Genomic DNA, 19559 nt, shown 5'->3' on the forward strand with positions numbered 1-19559 from the left:
CTGCTCGGTTTTTTTGCACTGACTAAACGGGAAATTCCTCCTCTCCCCTATCTCCCTTTTGGAGATCTCCACCCCGGGCCCCGGCAGCGTTGAGATGGGGACTCTGCCCCACGCCGGGAGCGGGGACACTGCTCCCCCCTGCTGAGTCGCAGGGGTCCGTCTTTCAAGTGTTTACAATGAGAAAAAAAAAAAGAAAAAAAAGGATAAAAAAAAGAAGAAAAAAAGAGAAAACGGACAAAAAAAAAACAAACAACAAACCACAACTGAAGCTTCGTGTTGACTGGCGTGTTCTTCAATTTGAGCTTCCCTGCCCCGGTGATGTTTACAGACTGGTCACTCTTTAACTCAGCTATAACCACTCAGAGACTGGAGAGCTGCAGCATCCCCGCCGCCCCTCCTGTGCCCCCTCGCCGGGCTCCTCTTGCCAAAACTGCCTCCCCTTTTCTTTTCCATCGGCTTTGAGTTGGACCCTTTTGAGGAGGGTATGGGGAAGGCCCCAGCGGCCCCCTGGATGCTCCCAGCCACCCCGAGTCGCAGGGGTGGCTTTGCTGGAGGTGCCAAGACGGTGTCATTTCATGGCAGTGACCCCCTCGCCCATCCCCGTCCCCTCCTGGCGCGGCGGGCGCGTTTTCGTTGGTGAGACCTCCCCTGCCGGTGGCCGTGCCCCTGCGGGAAACCTTTCTGTATTTATATATTAAAAAAAAAAATGGGGGAAAAAAGAGTTCAGAGCTTGGGGGGAGCTTCCTTCATTAGTCAAGGTGTTTTGATATGGTATTAAAACAATGTTCAATAAAACATTCACTGTTATTTTATTTCACTGGCTTTCTTGGTGAAGCAGATGATGCCAGTGGGGTGCTGGAGCCCCCCAACCACGCCAGTTCCCCTTCTCTGTGCCTGCCATGTGGGGATGGCCACAGTAGTGCTCAGCAGGTGCCAGAGAGCTCCCACCTGGCACCAGCAGTACTGCAGCTCAGGGCAGGTGGCTGAGCTGGGACCCTGAGGATGCCCTGCCCTGTGTGTGCTGTCTGGGACTGGGGCCTCCTGGGAAGGGGCTGGGGGTTTCTATCCCTCTAAAAAACTTCACAGCACACGGACAGTGTGAGTCCAAAGGGTTTATTGGGGGTTTGGGGATCCCTGACCCCCAGAGGTGAGGATGGGGTGATTAGTAGGGTCACATACAGTGGCACTGCAGGGCAGCATGGCCACTCTGGCCTTGCCTCCAGGGGCTGAGGCTCCCCAGTGCCAGTGCAGTGCTGGTGCTGCCCCTCAGAGCACCTTGCCAGGGTTCATGAGGTTGTGGGGGTCGAGTGCAGCCTTGATGGAGCGCAGGGTGTCCAGGCCCTCCGGGCCCAGCTCCTCCTGCAGCAGTGTCCGCTTGCCCAGCCCCACGCCGTGCTCCCCGGTGCAGGTGCCCCCTGCTGCCAGTGCCCGCCTGCGGGACAGGGAAGGACAGGGGATGGGGACATCTGTCCGTCCAGCCCCGGCCCCCCAGAGCACCCTGGCCCCACCTGCCCAGGCGCTCGGTGAAGGCGTGGATGCGCTGGGCCTCCTCCGGGTCCTGGGAGTTGAAGACGAGGATGCAGTGGAAGTTGCCATCGCCCACGTGTCCCACCATGGGTCCTGCAAGGCCATGGCTCAGATGGGGTGTGGTGTAGAGCATGGTGACCCCCATCCCCTCTGTCCCAGGGGGCTGGGGCCCTGCTCACCAGTGATGTTGGAGGCCTGCAGGTCCTGCTTGGTCTCCACCACCACATCAGGCAGGCGGGAGATGGGCACACAGACGTCGGTGGAGTAGCCCTGGGCCAGGGAGGGCAGAGCTGTGGCACTCAGAGCACCACGGGCGCCACTGCCATCATCCCCACCCCTGTGCCTACCTGGCAGCCGGGCCGCAGGGCCAGAGCAGCGTACCAGGCGTTGTGGCGCATGGACCAGAGCCGCTCCCGCTCCTCCTGCCCCTCCGCCCAGGCCACGCTGGAGCCACCGTTCTGGTGCACAATCTCCTCTGAAGGTGACCAGGAGCTCTGGGACAGGACCCACGGCACCCCCAGGCACCCAGCCCTTACCCAGCACCTCCAGTGCCCATCCTGGGCACCCATTCACATCCTGGGATACTCCTGGTCCCTCTGTCCCTTGTCCCTGGGTCCCTGTCCACCACCCTGTGACACCCCTAGTCCCCCCTGTCCCATGTTCATGAACCCCTCAGCAGACCCCCAGAGCACACCCCCATCCCTCACCGTAGTGTCTTCCCAGTCCCCATCCCAAGCATCCATTGCTGGTCCCCTCTCCCTGGTCCCGGGCATCTATGCCTTTCCTCAGGACACCCCTGATCTCCCATCTCCTATCCACAGGCAGCCATCCATGACTCCAGGCCCCCAATTCTAGGCTCTGGTCACTTGTCCCTCATCCTGATGACCTCAAGGTCTCCAGTCCCCACCCAGCCCTGAGCACCCATCCCTCACCCCAGGACATGCCTGGTCCCACTCTCCCATGTCCTGAACATCCATCACTCATGGCCCCTCAGCACCATGCTTCACTTCTGAACACCCTGATCCCACTGTCCCTGGGCACCCATTTCTTGTCCCTCGGTGTCCATCATGGCCTCCAGCCCCAGACATTCCCTCTTCCTCCCTATTCCAAGCCATACCGGTCTGCTGCTGCTGCTCAGCCAGGCTACGCTGGGAGCCGTGCAGCTCCAGGAGGAGCGTGGCCGCCACTGGCAGCCCCATCTCACTGAAGCGGCTGCAGGCATCAGCCATCACCTCATCCAGGAATTCTAGGTGGGAGGAGGCAGTGTTGGGCTCCACCAGGGGCACCCGGACCCCCTCCTCTGGCTGTGGGCACTCACCGATGCGGGCCACGGGCACGGCAGCCTGCAGCACCTGCACGGTGCAGGCCACGGCCGCCCCCACGCTGGGGAAGGAGGCGATGGTGACAGCAGAGGCCTCGGGCAGCGGGTGCAGGCGCAGCGTGGCCTGGGTCAGGAAGCCCAGGGTGCCCTCAGAGCCCACGAAGAGTGAGGTCAGGTCATAGCCGGCCGCCCGCTTCCTGCACAGAGCTGGTGAGCGGGCACTCCCCTGGCACAGGGCAGGCCCAGCACGGCCCCCCAGCCCCCCAGCGCCCACCTGGGATGGCGGCCAGGGCCGGCGGTGTGGAGCAGGCGCCCGTCCGGCAGCACTACGCGCAGGTTGAGCACATTGGGGCGCATGGCGCCGTAGCGCACGGCGTTGGTGCCCGAGGCACCTGTGGCCGCCATGCCACACAGCGAGGCATCTGCCCCAGGGTCTGCAAGCAGGGGATGGGCAGGGGAGGCAGGTGGGGATGGAGTCCACTCCCACATGGACACCGCTGGGACTTCAACCAAAGCAAAACAATAGGCACCCCCAAAAGCAATGGGGCCATGGCATTCCCATTTCTACGGGAACCCCTTGGAGCACAGCACACCTGTGGACACCACAGCACCCCCAACAATCCCACAATGCCCAGGCCTAAGGGAATCCCCAACACCACCAGTGCTGTCGCTCTCAGCCCCATGACCCCCTCACGCCCACGGTACCGACAGGGAACCAGAGCCCGGTGCCACGCAGGTGCTTATTGAGGGCCTTGTGGGTGACACCGGGCTCCACCGCCACCGAGAAGTCCTCGAGGCTCAGCTCTGCGATGGCATCCATGCGGCTCAAGTCAAAGCAGACGCCGCCCTGGCACAGGGACACCCGGGGCTGAGGACACGGCCGGGCACCCAGAGCCCCTGGGGGTCAGGGGTGCTGGGACAGCCCATACCTGCACGGCATTGACGCCTCCTTCCAGGCCGGTCCCGGTGCCGAAGGGCACCATGGGCACACGGCTGCGGTGACAGAGGGCTGCCAGCTCCTGCACCTGCTCCACTGCCTGCGGCCACACCACCACGTCCGGGGGGGCACACCTGAGCACAGGCAGCACCACTGACCAGCTGACTTGACCACTTGACCCTCGCCATGGCCCTTCCCCAGCCTGGCACTGTCACCTGCCTCTTCCCTTCCCCACGGCCCTTTGTCTACCCAAACATTTCCCGGACCAGGCCCCTCCTGTATAGCCCTCCCCTTACAATGCTTCTTGCCTTCCCCCTTCCCTTCCCTATGACCCTTCCCCTGATCCTTCCCCTCCCCAGGGCTCCCAGCCCCAGGGGCACTCACGGGTGCATGGACTCATCGTGGCCGTGCTGCTCCCGCACCGCTGTGGCCGTGGAGACATTGGGGGCCCCGACCACGGTCCTCAGGGCCTCCACGAAGTCAGGGGGCAGCGAGGGCTGCGGGGGAACAACGAGCGCCCGTCAGGGATGCCCTGGACAGGGTCTGATCGCGGGCACGAGGCCGAGCGGCCACGTCAGGGCCCGAGAGGCCTTTGGAGCCCCGGCCCCACCTTGGAGCAGCAGCTGCGGCGCCCCAGGGCTGCTGCCAGCGCCAGCACCCTCCGCAGGGCCATGTTGCAACGGGACAAGAACGGCACCATGGGAACTGCACGGGACTGGGACATTGCCCTCCCCCGCAGCCTGTCTGGCCCTCCCCCACGCTGACACCTTAAGGTGGCTCCAGCCACGCGCCAGTGTGTCCCTGCCAGAGGGACATGGGTCCCACCGGTGCCTGTGCTCATGTTCCCGTGCTGTCCCCTGCCTGGGCCGAGTCACTGCATTCACCATGGCCCCACCATGACAGGTGTCCCCATGCCTGCTCAAGTATCCCTGCAGCTGGGCAGGGGTCCATGACCCCATAGGAGACCACATGTTCCCACGCTCCTCCCTTCCCTATGAGGGGTCTGCATGCCCCCTGCCCCTCTGTTCCTGTGTGCAGCCAGGCTTCTCCATTTGGGCACAGGAGTCACCATGTGCCCCTGTCCATCTGTCCCCATTCCCAAGCAGGTGTCCCCATGCCACTCAACACTCCTGGACAGGTGTCCTCCGGCCCAGAGAACTGACCACAGCCCACCGCATGTCCCCACCCTCAGTCTGCCCTGTGCCCCGCTCCCAGGTGTCCCGGCATGGCGACAAGGACACAGTGTAGTCGGGGGGGTGGAATCGTTTATTGCGGGCCTCAGTTGGCCTCCAGGATGGAGTCGATCCAGTCGCGGAGCTTGGTGACACGGGCGTACACGGCAGGAGTCTCGGTGTCGCAGGTGCTGCTGCCCCAGGAGACGATGCCCACCAGGTTCCAGGCGCCGTCCTTCTGGCACACCAGCGGGCCCCCGGAGTCGCCCTGCACGGGGCAAAAGGTGAGCACAGGGACAGGGTCCAGGGCCAATGTGGGCTGTGGGGGCCAGGGGCACCTACCATGCAGGAAGTGGCTCCATCGGCGCCGGCACAGACCATCACATCGCGGATGCGGAAGCCCCAGAACTCCTTGCACTGGGTGTTGGAGAGCAGGGGCAGAGCCACCTGCTGCAGCACGGCCGGAGTGTGAGAGGCTGCGGGGAGAGGGCCGCGTCAGCGCCGGCACCGGGAGAGGGAATGGGGAAGGGGCTGGGACGGGAAGGGCAGCATCGTGAGGTGCAGTTACCATTGGGGTCAGTGAGCCCCCAGCCGGTTGTGACACAGGTCATTCCCCCTGGGAATTCATCAGTGGCCTTGGGCAGGCAGACGGGGGACACACGATCTGACAGCTGAGCAGGAGTGGCCAGTTTGATCAGGGTGATGTCGTCGTGGATGGTCAGCATGTTGAACTTGGGGTTCTTGAAGACCTGAAGCACGCAGCACTGCTCTCAGCACCCACGCCCCCTGCCAGGGTGCCGGGCACTGGGCACTCCACAGGGATCAGTAGGGACCTTGGGGACCAATGGGGACCCCGGGGGCTGCTCCTGTGGGTCCCGTGATGGCAAGGTGTCTGAGCTGCAGGGCCCAGTCCCTGGGACCCTGGGGAGCAGGGACACCCCCGGTCATGTCCCCTGCTGGGATGAAATGGACCCTGAGGCCTGAACCCCTATGCCTCGTGAGTTCCTGGGAACATGGGGACATGCAGGACACCTGACCTGAAGGATGAGTGGGAGCAGGGACACCCCAGGGGATTGCCGTGCAGGGATGTGGGACACCATGGACACCTCGGGGAACCCTGACCCTCCGGAGAAGGGGACCCGGGGACTCCTCAGGAGCACAAACCCCAGGACAAGGGGGACCCGGACATAAGCCCCCAGGCCGCCTGTGGTGGCCGCGGGATCCCGCAGGCACACGGACCCCGCCCCAGGTACCTTCTCGATTTTCAGCTCCTGCTGATCAGGGCCGGGTGCGTCCTGGTCGTAGGCGCCCACCACCACGGTGTCGGTTTTCCTGAGCACAGGCAGGCGCTGAGCACGGCGCACCGGCACCGCGGGTTCCCAGGGCACCCCGTGGCCGTGCCCAGCCCCGGCCCGGCCCGCAGCACAGCCGGTGCCTACCTGACGCCGCAGTGCGCAGCGGTGACCACCCAGTTCTCGCTGATCAGGGAGCCGCCGCAGAAGTGGAAGCCGTTGTAGCGCTGCCGGGGAGAGCTGCCCTCAGCGCCCGGCACCAGCGGCAGCACCAAGGCCGGTGTGCTCCGTGCCCGGGCCCCGCACGGCACCCACCCCTGCCCCCGGCCCCTGCAGCGCTCTCACCTGCAGGGACACTTGCCATGGCCAGGACCCTGCCACCGCCGCCTCTCCGTTGACAATGCGGTTGTAGCCGCGGATGACGGGTGCGATGGCGGGCACGCCGCAGTCTGCACAGGGGCACAGGCGGCCGTGGGACGGCGGCTCCGGCCGCCCCGGCCCCGTGTCCCCTCCCCACCGCTCCCACCCGCCCCAGCCCCGAGCCCACCCCGCCAAGCCCCACCACCCCACGCACTCTCAGGGAGGGCGGCACGGGCAAAGCCCGCCAGAGCCAGGCAGCTCAACACCCACAGCAGAGCCATTGCCACTGGTGAGGACTGACCTGCCCGGCACCCCGTGGCACTTATATGCACCCCTGGGCACCTCCCCGCTGCCGCTGGCCTTGCCACCGTGGCCTTGGGAGATAGCGTGGCAGATGGAACTTCTCCCAGGAAAGGCCTGGGAACATGGCACCTGGAGCCAGTATCCTTGGCTATGGCTGTGGGACAGCACTGGCTAGACTAAATGCTGGCTCCTAAGTGTCTTTGGAATCAATCCAGCTTACCCATGTCCTTCATAATTGGGGTCCCAGAGCTGGACACAGCACTGCATGCATGGTTTCAGCATAGTGGAGTACAGGAGCAGAATCCCCTCCCTAGACATGCTGCCCAAGGTGTTGCAGTTGTAGCCCAAGATACAGTGGGGTTTTCTGGGCTGCCTGCACATTTTGTCATGGAGTGGTCGAGTTTGGAAGGACCATGGAGTTCACTTAGGGCTGGGTCTGCAGAGACCTTCCAACCTGCCACACATATAGGGCTTCATCCAGAGGTCCAGGTGCCTGGGACGCCAAAGAGTTGTGTGAGAAGATTCCAGATGTGCCAGTGGCACCACACCAGCTGCCACGCTATCTCCCAAGGCCACGGTGGCAAGGCCAGCGGCAGCGGGGAGGTGCCCAGGGGTGCATATAAGTGCCACGGGGTGCCGGGCAGGTCAGTCCTCACCAGTGGCAATGGCTCTGCTGTGGGTGTTGAGCTGCCTGGCTCTGGCGGGCTTTGCCCGTGCCGCCCTCCCTGAGAGTGCGTGGGGTGGTGGGGCTTGGCGGGGTGGGCTCGGGGCTGGGGCGGGTGGGAGCGGTGGGGAGGGGACACGGGGCCGGGGCGGCCGGAGCCGCCGTCCCACGGCCGCCTGTGCCCCTGTGCAGACTGCGGCGTGCCCGCCATCGCACCCGTCATCCGCGGCTACAACCGCATTGTCAACGGAGAGGCGGCGGTGGCAGGGTCCTGGCCATGGCAAGTGTCCCTGCAGGTGAGAGCGCTGCAGGGGCCGGGGGCAGGGGTGGGTGCCGTGCGGGGCCCGGGCACGGAGCACACCGGCCTTGGTGCTGCCGCTGGTGCCGGGCGCTGAGGGCAGCTCTCCCCGGCAGCGCTACAACGGCTTCCACTTCTGCGGCGGCTCCCTGATCAGCGAGAACTGGGTGGTCACCGCTGCGCACTGCGGCGTCAGGTAGGCACCGGCTGTGCTGCGGGCCGGGCCGGGGCTGGGCACGGCCACGGGGTGCCCTGGGAACCCGCGGTGCCGGTGCGCCGTGCTCAGCGCCTGCCTGTGCTCAGGAAAACCGACACCGTGGTGGTGGGCGCCTACGACCAGGACGCACCCGGCCCTGATCAGCAGGAGCTGAAAATCGAGAAGGTACCTGGGGCGGGGTCCGTGTGCCTGCGGGATCCCGCGGCCACCACAGGCGGCCTGGGGGCTTATGTCCGGGTCCCCCTTGTCCTGGGGTTTGTGCTCCTGAGGAGTCCCCGGGTCCCCTTCTCCGGAGGGTCAGGGTTCCCCGAGGTGTCCATGGTGTCCCACATCCCTGCACGGCAATCCCCTGGGGTGTCCCTGCTCCCACTCATCCTTCAGGTCAGGTGTCCTGCATGTCCCCATGTTCCCAGGAACTCACGAGGCATAGGGGTTCAGGCCTCAGGGTCCATTTCATCCCAGCAGGGGACATGACCGGGGGTGTCCCTGCTCCCCAGGGTCCCAGGGACTGGGCCCTGCAGCTCAGACACCTTGCCATCACGGGACCCACAGGAGCAGCCCCCGGGGTCCCCATTGGTCCCCAAGGTCCCTACTGATCCCTGTGGAGTGCCCAGTGCCCGGCACCCTGGCAGGGGGCGTGGGTGCTGAGAGCAGTGCTGCGTGCTTCAGGTCTTCAAGAACCCCAAGTTCAACATGCTGACCATCCACGACGACATCACCCTGATCAAACTGGCCACTCCTGCTCAGCTGTCGGATCGCGTGTCCCCCGTCTGCCTGCCCAAGGCCACTGATGAATTCCCGGGGGGAATGACCTGTGTCACCACCGGCTGGGGGCTCACTGACCCCAATGGTACCTGCACTTTCTTGTTCCCATCTCCATTCCTGTCCCCTGCCTCATCCAAATCCCCATTCCCATCCTTGTCTGAGGTCTTGCCTGTCCCCTTCCTCATCTATATGGTCAGTCCCCATCCTCATAATGCTGACTCATAATGCTCATGGCAATCTCCCATCCAGATCCCCATACAAATGTGAATCTGGATCCCCATCCCATTCCCATATGTCCGTCTCTGTCTCAGTCTCATTCCTCATCCCAGCACCAACCCCCAAGCCTGACCCAATCCTGTTGCCATCTCCTCCATCCTCACAGTGCCACCCTCCCCGTCCCAGCCCCTTCCCCATTCCTGCTCCCGGTGCCGGCGCTGACGCGGCCCTCTCCCCGCAGCCTCTCACACTCCGGCCGTGCTGCAGCAGGTGGCTCTGCCCCTGCTCACCAACACCCAGTGCAAGGAGTTCTGGGGTTTCCGCATCCGCGATGTGATGGTCTGTGCCGGCGCCGATGGAGCCACTTCCTGCATGGTAGGTGCCCCTGGCCCCCACAGCCCACATTGGCCCTGGACCCTGTCCCTGTGCTCACCTTTTGCCCCGTGCAGGGCGACTCCGGGGGCCCGCTGGTGTGCCAGAAGGACGGCGCCTGGAACCTGGTGGGCATCGTCTCCTGGGGCAGCAGCACCTGCGACACCGAGACTCCTGCCGTGTACGCCCGTGTCACCAAGCTCCGCGACTGGATCGACTCCATCCTGGAGGCCAACTGAGGCCCGCAATAAACGATTCCTCCCCCTGAGAACAGTGTCCTTGTCACTATGCCGGGACGCCTGGGAGCGGGGCACAGGGCAGACTGAGGGTGGGGACATGCGGTGGGCTGTGGTCAGTTCTCTGGGCCGGAGGACACCTGTCCAGGAGTGTTGAGTGGCATGGGGACACCTGCTTGGGAATGGGGACAGATGGACAGGGGCACATGGTGACTCCTGTGCCCAAATGGAGAAGCCTGGCTGCACACAGGAACAGAGGGGCAGGGGGCATGCAGACCCCTCATAGGGAAGGGAGGAGCGTGGGAACATGTGGTCTCCTATGGGGTCATGGACCCCTGCCCAGCTGCAGGGATACTTGAGCAGGCATGGGGACACCTGTCATGGTGGGGCCATGGTGAATGCAGTGACTCGGCCCAGGCAGGGGACAGCACAGGAACATGAGCACAGGCACCGGTGGGACCCATGTCCCTCTGGCAGGGACACACTGGCGCGTGGCTGGAGCCACCTTAAGGTGTCAGCGTGGGGGAGGGCCAGACAGGCTGCGGGGGAGGGCAATGTCCCAGTCCCGTGCAGTTCCCATGGTGCCGTTCTTGTCCCGTTGCAACATGGCCCTGCGGAGGGTGCTGGCGCTGGCAGCAGCCCTGGGGCACCGCAGCTGCTGTTCCAAGGTGGGGCCGGGGCTCCAAAGGCCTCTCGGGCCCTGACGTGGCCGCTCGGCCTCGTGCCCGCGATCAGACCCTGTCCAGGGCATCCCTGACGGGCGCTCGTTGTTCCCCCGCAGCCCTCGCTGCCCCCTGACTTCGTGGAGGCCCTGAGGACCGTGGTCGGGGCCCCCAATGTCTCCACGGCCACAGCGGTGCGGGAGCAGCACGGCCACGATGAGTCCATGCACCCGTGAGTGCCCCTGGGGCTGGGAGCCCTGGGGAGGGGAAGGATCAGGGGAAGGGTCATAGGGAAGGGAAGGGGGAAGGCAAGAAGCATTGTAAGGGGAGGGCTATACAGGAGGGGCCTGGTCCGGGAAATGTTTGGGTAGACAAAGGGCCGTGGGGAAGGGAAGAGGCAGGTGACAGTGCCAGGCTGGGGAAGGGCCATGGCGAGGGTCAAGTGGTCAAGTCAGCTGGTCAGTGGTGCTGCCTGTGCCCAGGTGTGCCCCCCCGGACGTGGTGGTGTGGCCGCAGGCAGTGGAGCAGGTGCAGGAGCTGGCAGCCCTCTGTCACCGCAGCCGTGTGCCCATGGTGCCCTTCGGCACCGGGACCGGCCTGGAAGGAGGCGTCAATGCCGTGCAGGTATGGGCTGTCCCAGCACCCCTGACCCCCAGGGGCTCTGGGTGCCCGGCCGTGTCCTCAGCCCCGGGTGTCCCTGTGCCAGGGCGGCGTCTGCTTTGACTTGAGCCGCATGGATGCCATCGCAGAGCTGAGCCTCGAGGACTTCTCGGTGGCGGTGGAGCCCGGTGTCACCCACAAGGCCCTCAATAAGCACCTGCGTGGCACCGGGCTCTGGTTCCCTGTCGGTACCGTGGGCATGAGGGGGTCATGGGGAGGGAAGTGACAGCAGTGTAGGGGCTGGTGATGAGGACACACTTAAGGAACTGTGGATTGTGGGGTGTCCACAGGGGTGCTGACTCCAGGGCAGTAGCAGAGGGGGTGCCACAGTTCCTGAGGTGTTGGAAAGGATGAATAGCCAGGACCAGGAATGCTTGGGGTCATGGGCTACCATCCTCTCTGCCACACCAAATCCATAGGTCGCATTGTGACCATGGCCCCTGGCAAGGTGCTGTGATGGACACTCATCTGATACTGGTTCTAGGGCCATGTGGCCCCAGTGCCCTGCACTACCACCCCTCATTTCCCCCCAACCCTCTTATAGGCCCACCCCTTGTGTCCCATTAACTCTCTGTGCACCAGCAGTCTCCAAAGGCCAGGAGTTTTTTTAGGAGGACAGGATCGCCCCAGCCCTGCCACAGGGCCTCTCACTCACCCCAGCAGGCACACACAGATACCCAGGAAATAAGGGGTGTTTCTAGGCAAATCTTTATACTGCTGAGGGACTTGGGGCCAAGTTTTGGAGGGGGCTGCCACGTGGTAGCTCCGGGAACCAGCGGAAGCTTCCCCTGTGTTCAAAAGGCACCAATTTCAGTTCGCGTTTCGGTCACAGCTGGTACTGTAGCACAACCCGAGACGTGAGAACGCACACGTTAGCCCCTTCCTGCCCCAGCAGCTCCCCACCACCCCTAACCCCCCTGGGGACCCCTATCCCCAGCCTCCAGCACACAAGGGGACAGTACAACCCATCTCTGTCACTGTCCCACCATCACAGGAGATGGCTTCCACACCATTAGGACCTCCTGGCCACCACGGAGTTCTCCTGAGTCCACCGTAGAGTCTTTCCGAGAGCAGAGCAGCCACAGCATCACAAAGGGCATCTCAAATTGCATCTCAAGTTGCCAGGCACATCCTTGGCTCACCAGGGACATGGCCCCATGCCCTTCAGCCCAGAACTGGTGCTAGTTTTGTATGGAGAGAGGACAGTGGGCAAGGAGTGGACACAGATCCACCTCCCAGTTTTGCTCTGTTATGGGTCCAGCTCAAACCATTCCTGGCCCCTGGGCAGAGGGAGGAGGAAGGGGTATGATGGCTGCAGCCCCTCACCTCTATTCCCACAGAGCCCCAGCTCCCCGGTGTGCATGAGAGTCTCTATGTACATGTCAGCTTACACCGGGTGGAGAGGACTTGCGTGGAGGGAAATGCATGTCTGGGGAAGAGTGGGGGCCAGAGAGAGGGGACAGTGGCCCTGAGGCCATCACATGGCTGCCAGCTGGCCCAGCACCATCCTGAACTGCTGTGTGCTGTTGGCGAGGTCCTTGACACGCTCCACCATGTCCTTGGAGGCGGAAGGCGATGGGTAGTGGAGGGCGGCTGCCTTGGTGGTCATCACAATCTCCTTGAGCATCTCACAGAGGAGGTTGCTGTAGTGCATCACCTTGTGCTGGACGTCCTGGGCCTTGGCCTGGCGGGACAGCGTGTCCCCAATAAAGACGAGCTTGTGGGCACTGAGGATGACAAACTTGCTGTGGGCCACAAAGATCTTGGGAGGTTGGTTGGTGCTGACAGCAGTGAAGAAGGCATCGACAGCATTGGTGAGCGTGGTGAGGTTGGCCTCGCACTGCTCCAGGTAGAAGAGGAGGAGCTGGCGGTCAGCAGGACACAGTGTGCCCCCGCCCCGCGCGGGGCTGTAGTGCTGGGGGGGGCTCCAGTTGGACAGGTCGTTGTCGATGGGGCGCGTCACCTCCTGCTCCAGCCGCTCAAACTGCTTCAGCTGTGGGAGAGACAGGCATGGGGCAGGGTGGCCACTAAGCCAGCACCTGCTCCCCCCTCCATGGAGCCACCAGCACAGGTGGCCATGGCCACCAGCCCCAAGGAACACAGTGAGAGACAGCACCAGCCAGGACAGCCATGCGAGGCTCCTCTCCTGGATCAAAGTGCCTACTCCCCTCTTTACTAGCATAGCAATGGTATGGAAGGAACGATAGAATGCACCATGAGAACATCCAGGGAAGAAGGCTGTGGTCAGACTAGCAGCAGAGGTTACAACAGAAGCAAGACATGGGGCCCTGTGCATAGCAGCACCCACCTGCCTGCCCCAGTGCCCTTACCTGCTGGTGCTCCAGCTGGTCCTTGCTCTGCCGGATGATGTTGCCTTTCTCCAGCAGCTCCTTCTGGGTCTTCTCAAACTCCTCCTTGCCCTGCAGGGGCATGACATGGAAGGGGTCAGCAACATCAGCCTTGCCACAGAGCCCCCTGGCAAGAGAGCCCCCCCCTGCCCTGGGGCATCCCTGGTCCACAAAGCCCTCAAGCTGGAGGGTAAGAGCAAAACACAGGCAGAAGCAGAGCTGCTTAATCCCCCCAGTGCCAGAGAGCCACCATCATAAACACTCCCTGTGGGAAGCAGCCCCCATACCCATGCCCACCTGGAGATGCACATAGTCATAATCCTCCATCCAGCCGCTCTCACTGTTCTCGTAGGGCCCGTCAGGTGACTCCTGGGCCAGCAACTTGGGAGGGGAGGGCAGGGGCCGTGACTGGATGCTGCTGGCCTTGTCGGAGGGGTGAGGGGGCCCATGGCCACCACTCTCCACCGCCGGCTTTGTCCGTTTAAAGAGAAGGGAGGCATTGCCATGCAGGAAGGAAGCCAACTGCTTAGTGTCATCAGGAACACCACGTGAGTGCATGATGAAGTGCTCCAAGTCGTCTGTGCCCGGCTTGCTGCTGGCCAGAGCACTGGGGGCCCAGTGGCAAGCGTCCAGCGCTTGGCCGTGCCGTGCCAGGGCCTGGTAGACCTCTTCCATCTTCTGCAGCTGCTTGCTGAGTTTGGTGTAGAGAGAGCGGTCAGAGGCCTGGGCAGCATTGCCCACTGCCCCCCGGGCAAACTCCAGAAGGTCCCGGAGGGCCGTCCGGACGCCCTCGGCTGCCCCACGGATGTTGGCAGCATTGGCCTCCATGTGCTCGGGGCTGCGCCAGTTGGTGCTGATAAAGGACATGAGGTAGGAGACAGCGCTGCTGACGCCACTCTGGAGCTTGGCCAGCGTCTCCATGGCGGCATCCAAGTCCAGGGAGAACTCCTTGCCGGCTCCCTTAGCCGGCTCCTTCACAGGCACCACGTCCAGCGAGGATGTGGAGATGTTGCTGCGGGTGCTGCCTGTGCTGGAAGCCGAGAGGCGCTTGGCATCAGTACCCTTGGCCTCACGGTCCACTTGTGGGGGGACGTCATAGATGTACTCGCCCTCTGTGTCCACTGAGCCCTTGCCCGGGGCGTGCAGGTCCCGAGGCACATCGTACACCTCCTGGGAGGGGAAGCTGGATCCCCCCAGCTTCTTGAGGCTGGGGGGCACATCATAGATTTCGTGGGAGAGTGGCAACTCAGGAGCACCTTTCCCAGCTGCCGGGGGCACATCGTAGACGTCCTCTGGCAAGTAGGGCTCCTGCTGGGCCAGGATCAGGGGGTGGCGGGAGGGCTCGAAGGCTTTCTGCTTGGCAAAGGCGGGTGGCACATCGTACGTCTCCTCCCGCGCCGGGCCATCGGGGACGTCCTTGCTCACTGAGGGGGGGACATCGTACACCTGCAAGGGCAGAGCAGTGGCACCATCAGCACTGCTGGGAAAGCTGGCCTGGGGTGGGCATGTGGCTGCCCTGAGCTGCAGGGCACGCAAGTGCCAGCACTGAGCATCCAAGACATCACTGGGTGGGCACTGGGATGAAGCCATGCACCCCAGGGATGCCCTGCCCTTTGGCACAGGAATCAAAAAATCCTAGAGCAGCTCAGGTTGGAAGGGACTTTGAAAAATCATCTGGTCCAACCTCACCCCCTGGATGTGAACATCCAGCAACCCATTCCTTGGCATTCTGAAAGCCTCCAGTGCCAGGGACATCACCACATCTCTGGGGAGACTGATTTAGTAAATTATTTTTCTCCCTGTAAAAATCTGTTTGTCATTCTTACACAATGAAGCTGGGAGCTTTCCAGCAGCACTTACAGTTTGGTGCAAGTTCTTCTCCACACTGGGGGGCACATCATAGATCTCTTGCCCCGGGTCCTGCCCATTGGGACCCTTCACTGCCATGGGAGGAGTGTCATAGACCTGAAGAGGGGGAACACAAGAGGATGTGTCAGAGAGATGGTGTGGTCACCCACCTCCTCTCAGGGACCAGGGAATGGTGGAGGTGCTCAGAAGTGGCACTGAGGTCCATAAAGCATAGCTCTGGGTGCAATTTAGCCTGGTATGGATCTCATGCTGTGACCCATTCTTAGGGGCAGATCCAGAGATTCCCCCCTGAGACCCACAGCAGCCTCACCTCCTGGCTGAACTGGCTGGGGACCCCTCCTCGGACAGGTGGCACATCATAGATCTCCTGGGAGCCCGTGGAGATCAGGTGGCGAGGGAAATCGTACTCAACCTGCTCACCCTTGGGGGAGTCATAGACATACACCTGGCCCACACGGGTGGGCACCAGCACCTGCAAAGAGGGAAAAGACATGATGTGGGCACTACCGAGCATCTCCCACCCTGCATCATTCCCCAAACCCAGCACCAGGACCAGAGAGAGGATGGTTTGGATTCCGCACTGGATTGCCTGGAATCAAGGTCGGCCCGGTGCCACGGGAGGGCGCTCCCCGGCCGGGTGTGCGGCGGTGCCGGGGACGGGATGATATCACCGGTTATTTATAGCGGCGAGAGAGTCTCTGCGAGAGACAAAGCCCGGCCGGCACAGCCGTGGCACGCAGAAAGCAACGGCCGATCCAGGCATGGGCCGGGATCTGCCAACACCTGGAGACCCCTCCCTGCCCACAGCTCCACGCCTGAATGGGTCATTTCATGGTGACACCAGAGCGGAAAATAACCAAACCCGGAGGGTAATGGCACCCTGCCCAACCAGTGCCAAGGAGGGCTGAGGTGTTGGGCTGGTTCTTCCTTTTCGGATGTTCCTTGTGCCCTGGCTGTGATTTGGCAGCTCCCTCTCCTCCCTGGCTGCTTCCCAGGGGTATGAGTTGGAGTAGCCTTCCCGGAAAACACGACACTGAAAGCACCTCACTCCTCTTCCCCAGGATGACGTGCCAGGGTAGGGGCAGAGCCAGAAGGAAGCTGGTGTCCGTTAGGCTCCATGCTGGGGACAGCCCGGTGCCTCACCCTTGCCTCACCAGTGTACCTACAAGCACTGGCAGGCTGCCTGGCACAGTCGGGAAATGCTGGCACTGCCTGTCTGTTCCTGTGCACGCTCCCAGGTGGAACAAAACCTCACAGCATTGTGCTGGGTACCACAGCTACTGCCACAGCTCCAGAACCCAGCATCCCAAAATAGCTCTGGGAATACCAACACTGTGCCCAAACCAAACACACTGCCATGCCCTGGGTGACACCAGAGTCCACGTTAGAGACCATAAGGACCAGAGTGCTGAATGCTGTGCCAGCCCCAAGAGGGGCAGCTCACACCAACTGGGGCACCTCAGCCACTGCAGGGACCCTCCCAGTGCACCCACTCCTGCCCACAGTGTGGGCAAGGATGCCCACACAACCCCAGCAATGGACACATGGGCTGCCTGCTCCAAGTGTAGCAAGCTGAGAAGCCCAAGCTGTGCCACCCACTTGTACCCATGGACCACAGAGCACCCCACAAACACAACACACTCCCACGTCCAGTCTCCTCATCTTACCTTGCCCTGGGGTTTGTGCCCTTCCCTGCTCCTCATGTCCAATGACGGCGGCACCTGGTAGATTTCTTGAGCCTGACCAGCTGAAGGAGGAACCTGGTAGACATCCTGGGGGGGACTGGCAGAGCCCCCTGGGTACGCCTCTGCTGCCTGGCCCAGGGAGGGGGGAACCTGGTAGATTTCCTGGCCGGGGTTGGGGAAGGTGTGGGGAGGTGCCTGCTTCGGGTAGGTGGAAGGCTGCTTAGCTGGGGCAGGAGGAAACTGTCCAGTGGGTGCTGAGCCCGGGTACAGACCCTGCTGTCCCTTGTTGGGGACTGGCATCAGATAGACATTGTCCCCTTGGGGTGCATAAGCAGGGTGCATGGGGGTGTACTGCGAGGCGGGCGACAGCGGGGTGTAGCCCCCTTGGTGGTGGAAGGGCAGAGCCGCCTGGGGTACAGATGGCTGCGGCGGTGCCTGTCCCTGTGCCGGGGCAGGCGCTTGCTGCTGCGGCTGCTTCTTGTCGTACATCCCCACGAGAATCTTGAGGCGGTTCCCGGGAACGATGCCCTGCCGGCCATGGAGCGAACAGAGCCACCAGCCATCCAGCCCCTGCGTGTTGCGCTCCAGCACCGTCATGATGTCGCCCTTGCGGAAGGAGAGCTCGTCCGGGGACTCGGCCACGTTGTCGTACAGCGCCTTGGCCAGCACGTTCTGGAAGAGAGCCCCGCGTCGGGGCGGTGAGCCGGGCCCCGCCGGCCGGTGCGGCGTCATCCCGGCGGGCGAGAGCGGGGCGGCAGCTCAGCACCGGGACGGAGCCCCGCGGGCCGGCAGCTCCCGCCAGCTGGATCTCCCCGTTCCAGCCACCGCGGGATTCCTCGCTGGAGCAAAACCCACCCTTCCCAGAGGTGGTGCTGGGAAGGGGCCGGGCCCTTCCGCCTCCCCGGTTTCGGGGGGCCTCCTCTGCCTCCCGCCCCTTCCCTCCGCCGACTGGGAGGGAGGAAGTGCCGGGGCGGTGAGTCAGCCGTGGCCGTGGCCATCGCACGGCACCCGCCGTCGGGCCCGGGCCCCTTCCACCCCGAGGGGTCCCCCAGCCGGGCCCCGGCGGCACCTGCCAGCGCTGCTCGGGGCCGCGGCGGCGGGACGGGTCGCGGCCCGCCCGGGATGGCAGGGCCGGAGTCCCGGCTGTCCCGCGGCCCTGCCCGCCGCCGGTGCCGCCCCGCCCGGTGGGGCAGAGGCCTGGGGAGGCCCCTGGCCCCGCTGGCCCCCCCGCGAGTCCCGCAGCTCCCTGCCCCGCCAGGAGGGAGGGGAGCAGGCAAGGCCTGGCCGTCTCGGAGCGGGGGAGCTCGGCCAAGGTCACGCCAGTGGGATCGGCCGCACAGGAGAGGCCCTGCCCGGGCCGAGCGGTGAAGGGGCTGAGGCCTTCCTCCTCCTCCTCCTCGTCCTTCTCCTCCAACAGGGCCCCCCAGCCGCCGTTCCCCCGCGCCCTACCTGTCCCCGCGCACGCCCCCGTGCCCTCCCCCCGTGTCCCCGCTCACCAGGTAGTTCATCTTCCCGCGGGGCCGCTCCGGCCGCAGCGGGCCGGGTGCGGGGCCGAGGGCCGGGCCGGGCCGGGGGCGGCGGGGCCAGGGCGCGCGGGCGGCGGCGGCGCCGTAGGGATCGTTATAGCGCCGCGCGCGCCCGGCCCGGCCGCTCCGCCCGCCCCCATTGGCTGCGCCCGCCCGGGGGGCGGGGTCCGGGGCGAGGGGCGGGGTCCAGGGCGTGGTCTCCGGCGAAGGGCGGGGCGGGCATGGGGGCGCAGGGTGAGCCACGCGTGTGTAAAGGGAGCGGAACGGGTGTGACACCGGCCAGGGGTGTGACACCGGACAGAGGGGTGTGACACCGGCCCAGGGCTGTGATACGGCCCAGGAGTGTGATACCGGCCCAGGGGTGTGACCAACTGCGACAAAGGGTAAGGGGAGTGAAACAGGCGTGCAACAGATGTGTGCACTGAAGGGTGTGCAACAGGTGTTGTAGTGAGCTTGCACTTGGTGTGTAACAAAGGCTATATGCGATGTGCAAATGAAGGAAAAAGGTTCTGCAATGGATGTGTAATGATAAAAGGTCATTAAAGGTTAATGGGTGTGTAGCAGGTGTGGAATAGGTGTGCAATAAAGCATAACAGGTAACTGGGGAGTTCTGGGGTGTGTAATGGGGATGGTGTGTATAGCAGGGGCATACAAGGGGCAGGTAATGTGTAGCTGTAGGTGAAATGGCACACCCTGGCACACATGGGACACCTGGCACGCAGGGCACACCACCGTACCCATGGCACACCACAGCTGCCTGTCAGGCCTGCTCCAGTTGCCTGGCTCCATGGCCCATGGACAGCCCAAACAGCTGGTAAGCCTGGTTTGGCATCACTGTGTGCTGTAGCACAGTCCCTGCTGCCATCTGCAGAGAGCTGGGAGCAGGCTGGGAGGGCGGCTGCAGCTGGGAGCTGTGGGAGGCACACGTGTGAGCTGCGTCAGGGCACAGGACCTACGGACATGCACAAGCTGCACGGACACCTGTGCTGCTCCCCAGGCGTGAGAGCCAGAGCACAGAGGGAACCAAGGGAAGGGACACCAGGGGTGCCTGCAGCCAGTGAGCTCATGGGCAAGTGGGCAATGAGTGGGCCTGTGTGGGAGCTGCAGGCCAGTGAGCGAGGGCTGTGTG

General features: G+C 63.8%; 5 protein-coding genes across 7 annotated transcripts; 2 read left to right on the forward strand and 3 right to left on the reverse strand.

The window, feature by feature from the left end:
- Positions 1-483: 483 nt before the first annotated feature.
- Positions 484-4529, reverse strand: LDHD (lactate dehydrogenase D). 2 transcript variants are annotated; one of them, XM_074550974.1, is made up of 11 exons: positions 4396-4529; positions 4170-4282; positions 3778-3919; positions 3554-3695; positions 3123-3282; positions 2846-3045; positions 2645-2773; positions 1875-2002; positions 1707-1797; positions 1509-1620; positions 484-1432 (listed from the first exon to the last, which is right to left on the reverse strand). In XM_074550974.1, the coding sequence occupies exons 1-11, from the start codon at positions 4507-4509 to the stop codon at positions 1267-1269; spliced, it is 1497 nt and encodes a 498-aa protein (XP_074407075.1). In that variant the 5' UTR covers positions 4510-4529; the 3' UTR covers positions 484-1266. The 2 variants fall into 2 exon arrangements, with proteins under 2 accessions (XP_074407075.1, XP_074407074.1); XM_074550973.1 differs by having other exon boundaries at positions 3123-3351.
- A 504-nt stretch (positions 4530-5033) lies between these two features.
- Positions 5034-6919, reverse strand: LOC141730774 (chymotrypsinogen 2-like). Its single transcript, XM_074550987.1, has 7 exons — positions 6824-6919; positions 6595-6698; positions 6397-6476; positions 6211-6289; positions 5526-5706; positions 5300-5433; positions 5034-5225 (listed from the first exon to the last, which is right to left on the reverse strand). The coding sequence occupies exons 1-7, from the start codon at positions 6888-6890 to the stop codon at positions 5064-5066; spliced, it is 807 nt and encodes a 268-aa protein (XP_074407088.1). The 5' UTR covers positions 6891-6919; the 3' UTR covers positions 5034-5063.
- Positions 6920-7547: 628 nt separating this feature from the next.
- Positions 7548-9715, forward strand: LOC102066970 (chymotrypsinogen 2). The gene is made up of 7 exons (XM_074550986.1): positions 7548-7643; positions 7769-7872; positions 7991-8070; positions 8178-8256; positions 8761-8941; positions 9314-9447; positions 9522-9715. Exons 1-7 carry the CDS (start codon positions 7577-7579, stop codon positions 9681-9683), a joined length of 807 nt encoding a protein of 268 aa, XP_074407087.1. The 5' UTR covers positions 7548-7576; the 3' UTR covers positions 9684-9715.
- A 698-nt stretch (positions 9716-10413) lies between these two features.
- On the forward strand, positions 10414-12433 carry LOC141730775 (putative D-lactate dehydrogenase, mitochondrial). The gene is made up of 3 exons (XM_074550988.1): positions 10414-10574; positions 10825-10966; positions 11049-12433. Exons 1-3 carry the CDS (start codon positions 10567-10569, stop codon positions 11226-11228), a joined length of 330 nt encoding a protein of 109 aa, XP_074407089.1. The 5' UTR covers positions 10414-10566; the 3' UTR covers positions 11229-12433.
- On the reverse strand, positions 11688-18587 carry BCAR1 (BCAR1 scaffold protein, Cas family member). Of its 2 annotated transcripts, XM_005490767.4 has the most exons (7): positions 18401-18587; positions 16887-17576; positions 15530-15691; positions 15211-15315; positions 13648-14796; positions 13333-13422; positions 11688-12995 (listed from the first exon to the last, which is right to left on the reverse strand). In XM_005490767.4, exons 1-7 carry the CDS (start codon positions 18410-18412, stop codon positions 12480-12482), a joined length of 2724 nt encoding a protein of 907 aa, XP_005490824.2. In that variant the 5' UTR covers positions 18413-18587; the 3' UTR covers positions 11688-12479. The 2 variants fall into 2 exon arrangements, with proteins under 2 accessions (XP_005490824.2, XP_005490823.2); XM_005490766.4 differs by lacking the exon at positions 18401-18587 and having other exon boundaries at positions 16887-17849.
- Between the last annotated feature and the right edge of the window lie 972 nt (positions 18588-19559).

This window comes from Zonotrichia albicollis, chromosome 13, assembly GCF_047830755.1.
Source record: "Zonotrichia albicollis isolate bZonAlb1 chromosome 13, bZonAlb1.hap1, whole genome shotgun sequence".
Classification (NCBI taxonomy): domain Eukaryota; kingdom Metazoa; phylum Chordata; class Aves; order Passeriformes; family Passerellidae; genus Zonotrichia; species Zonotrichia albicollis.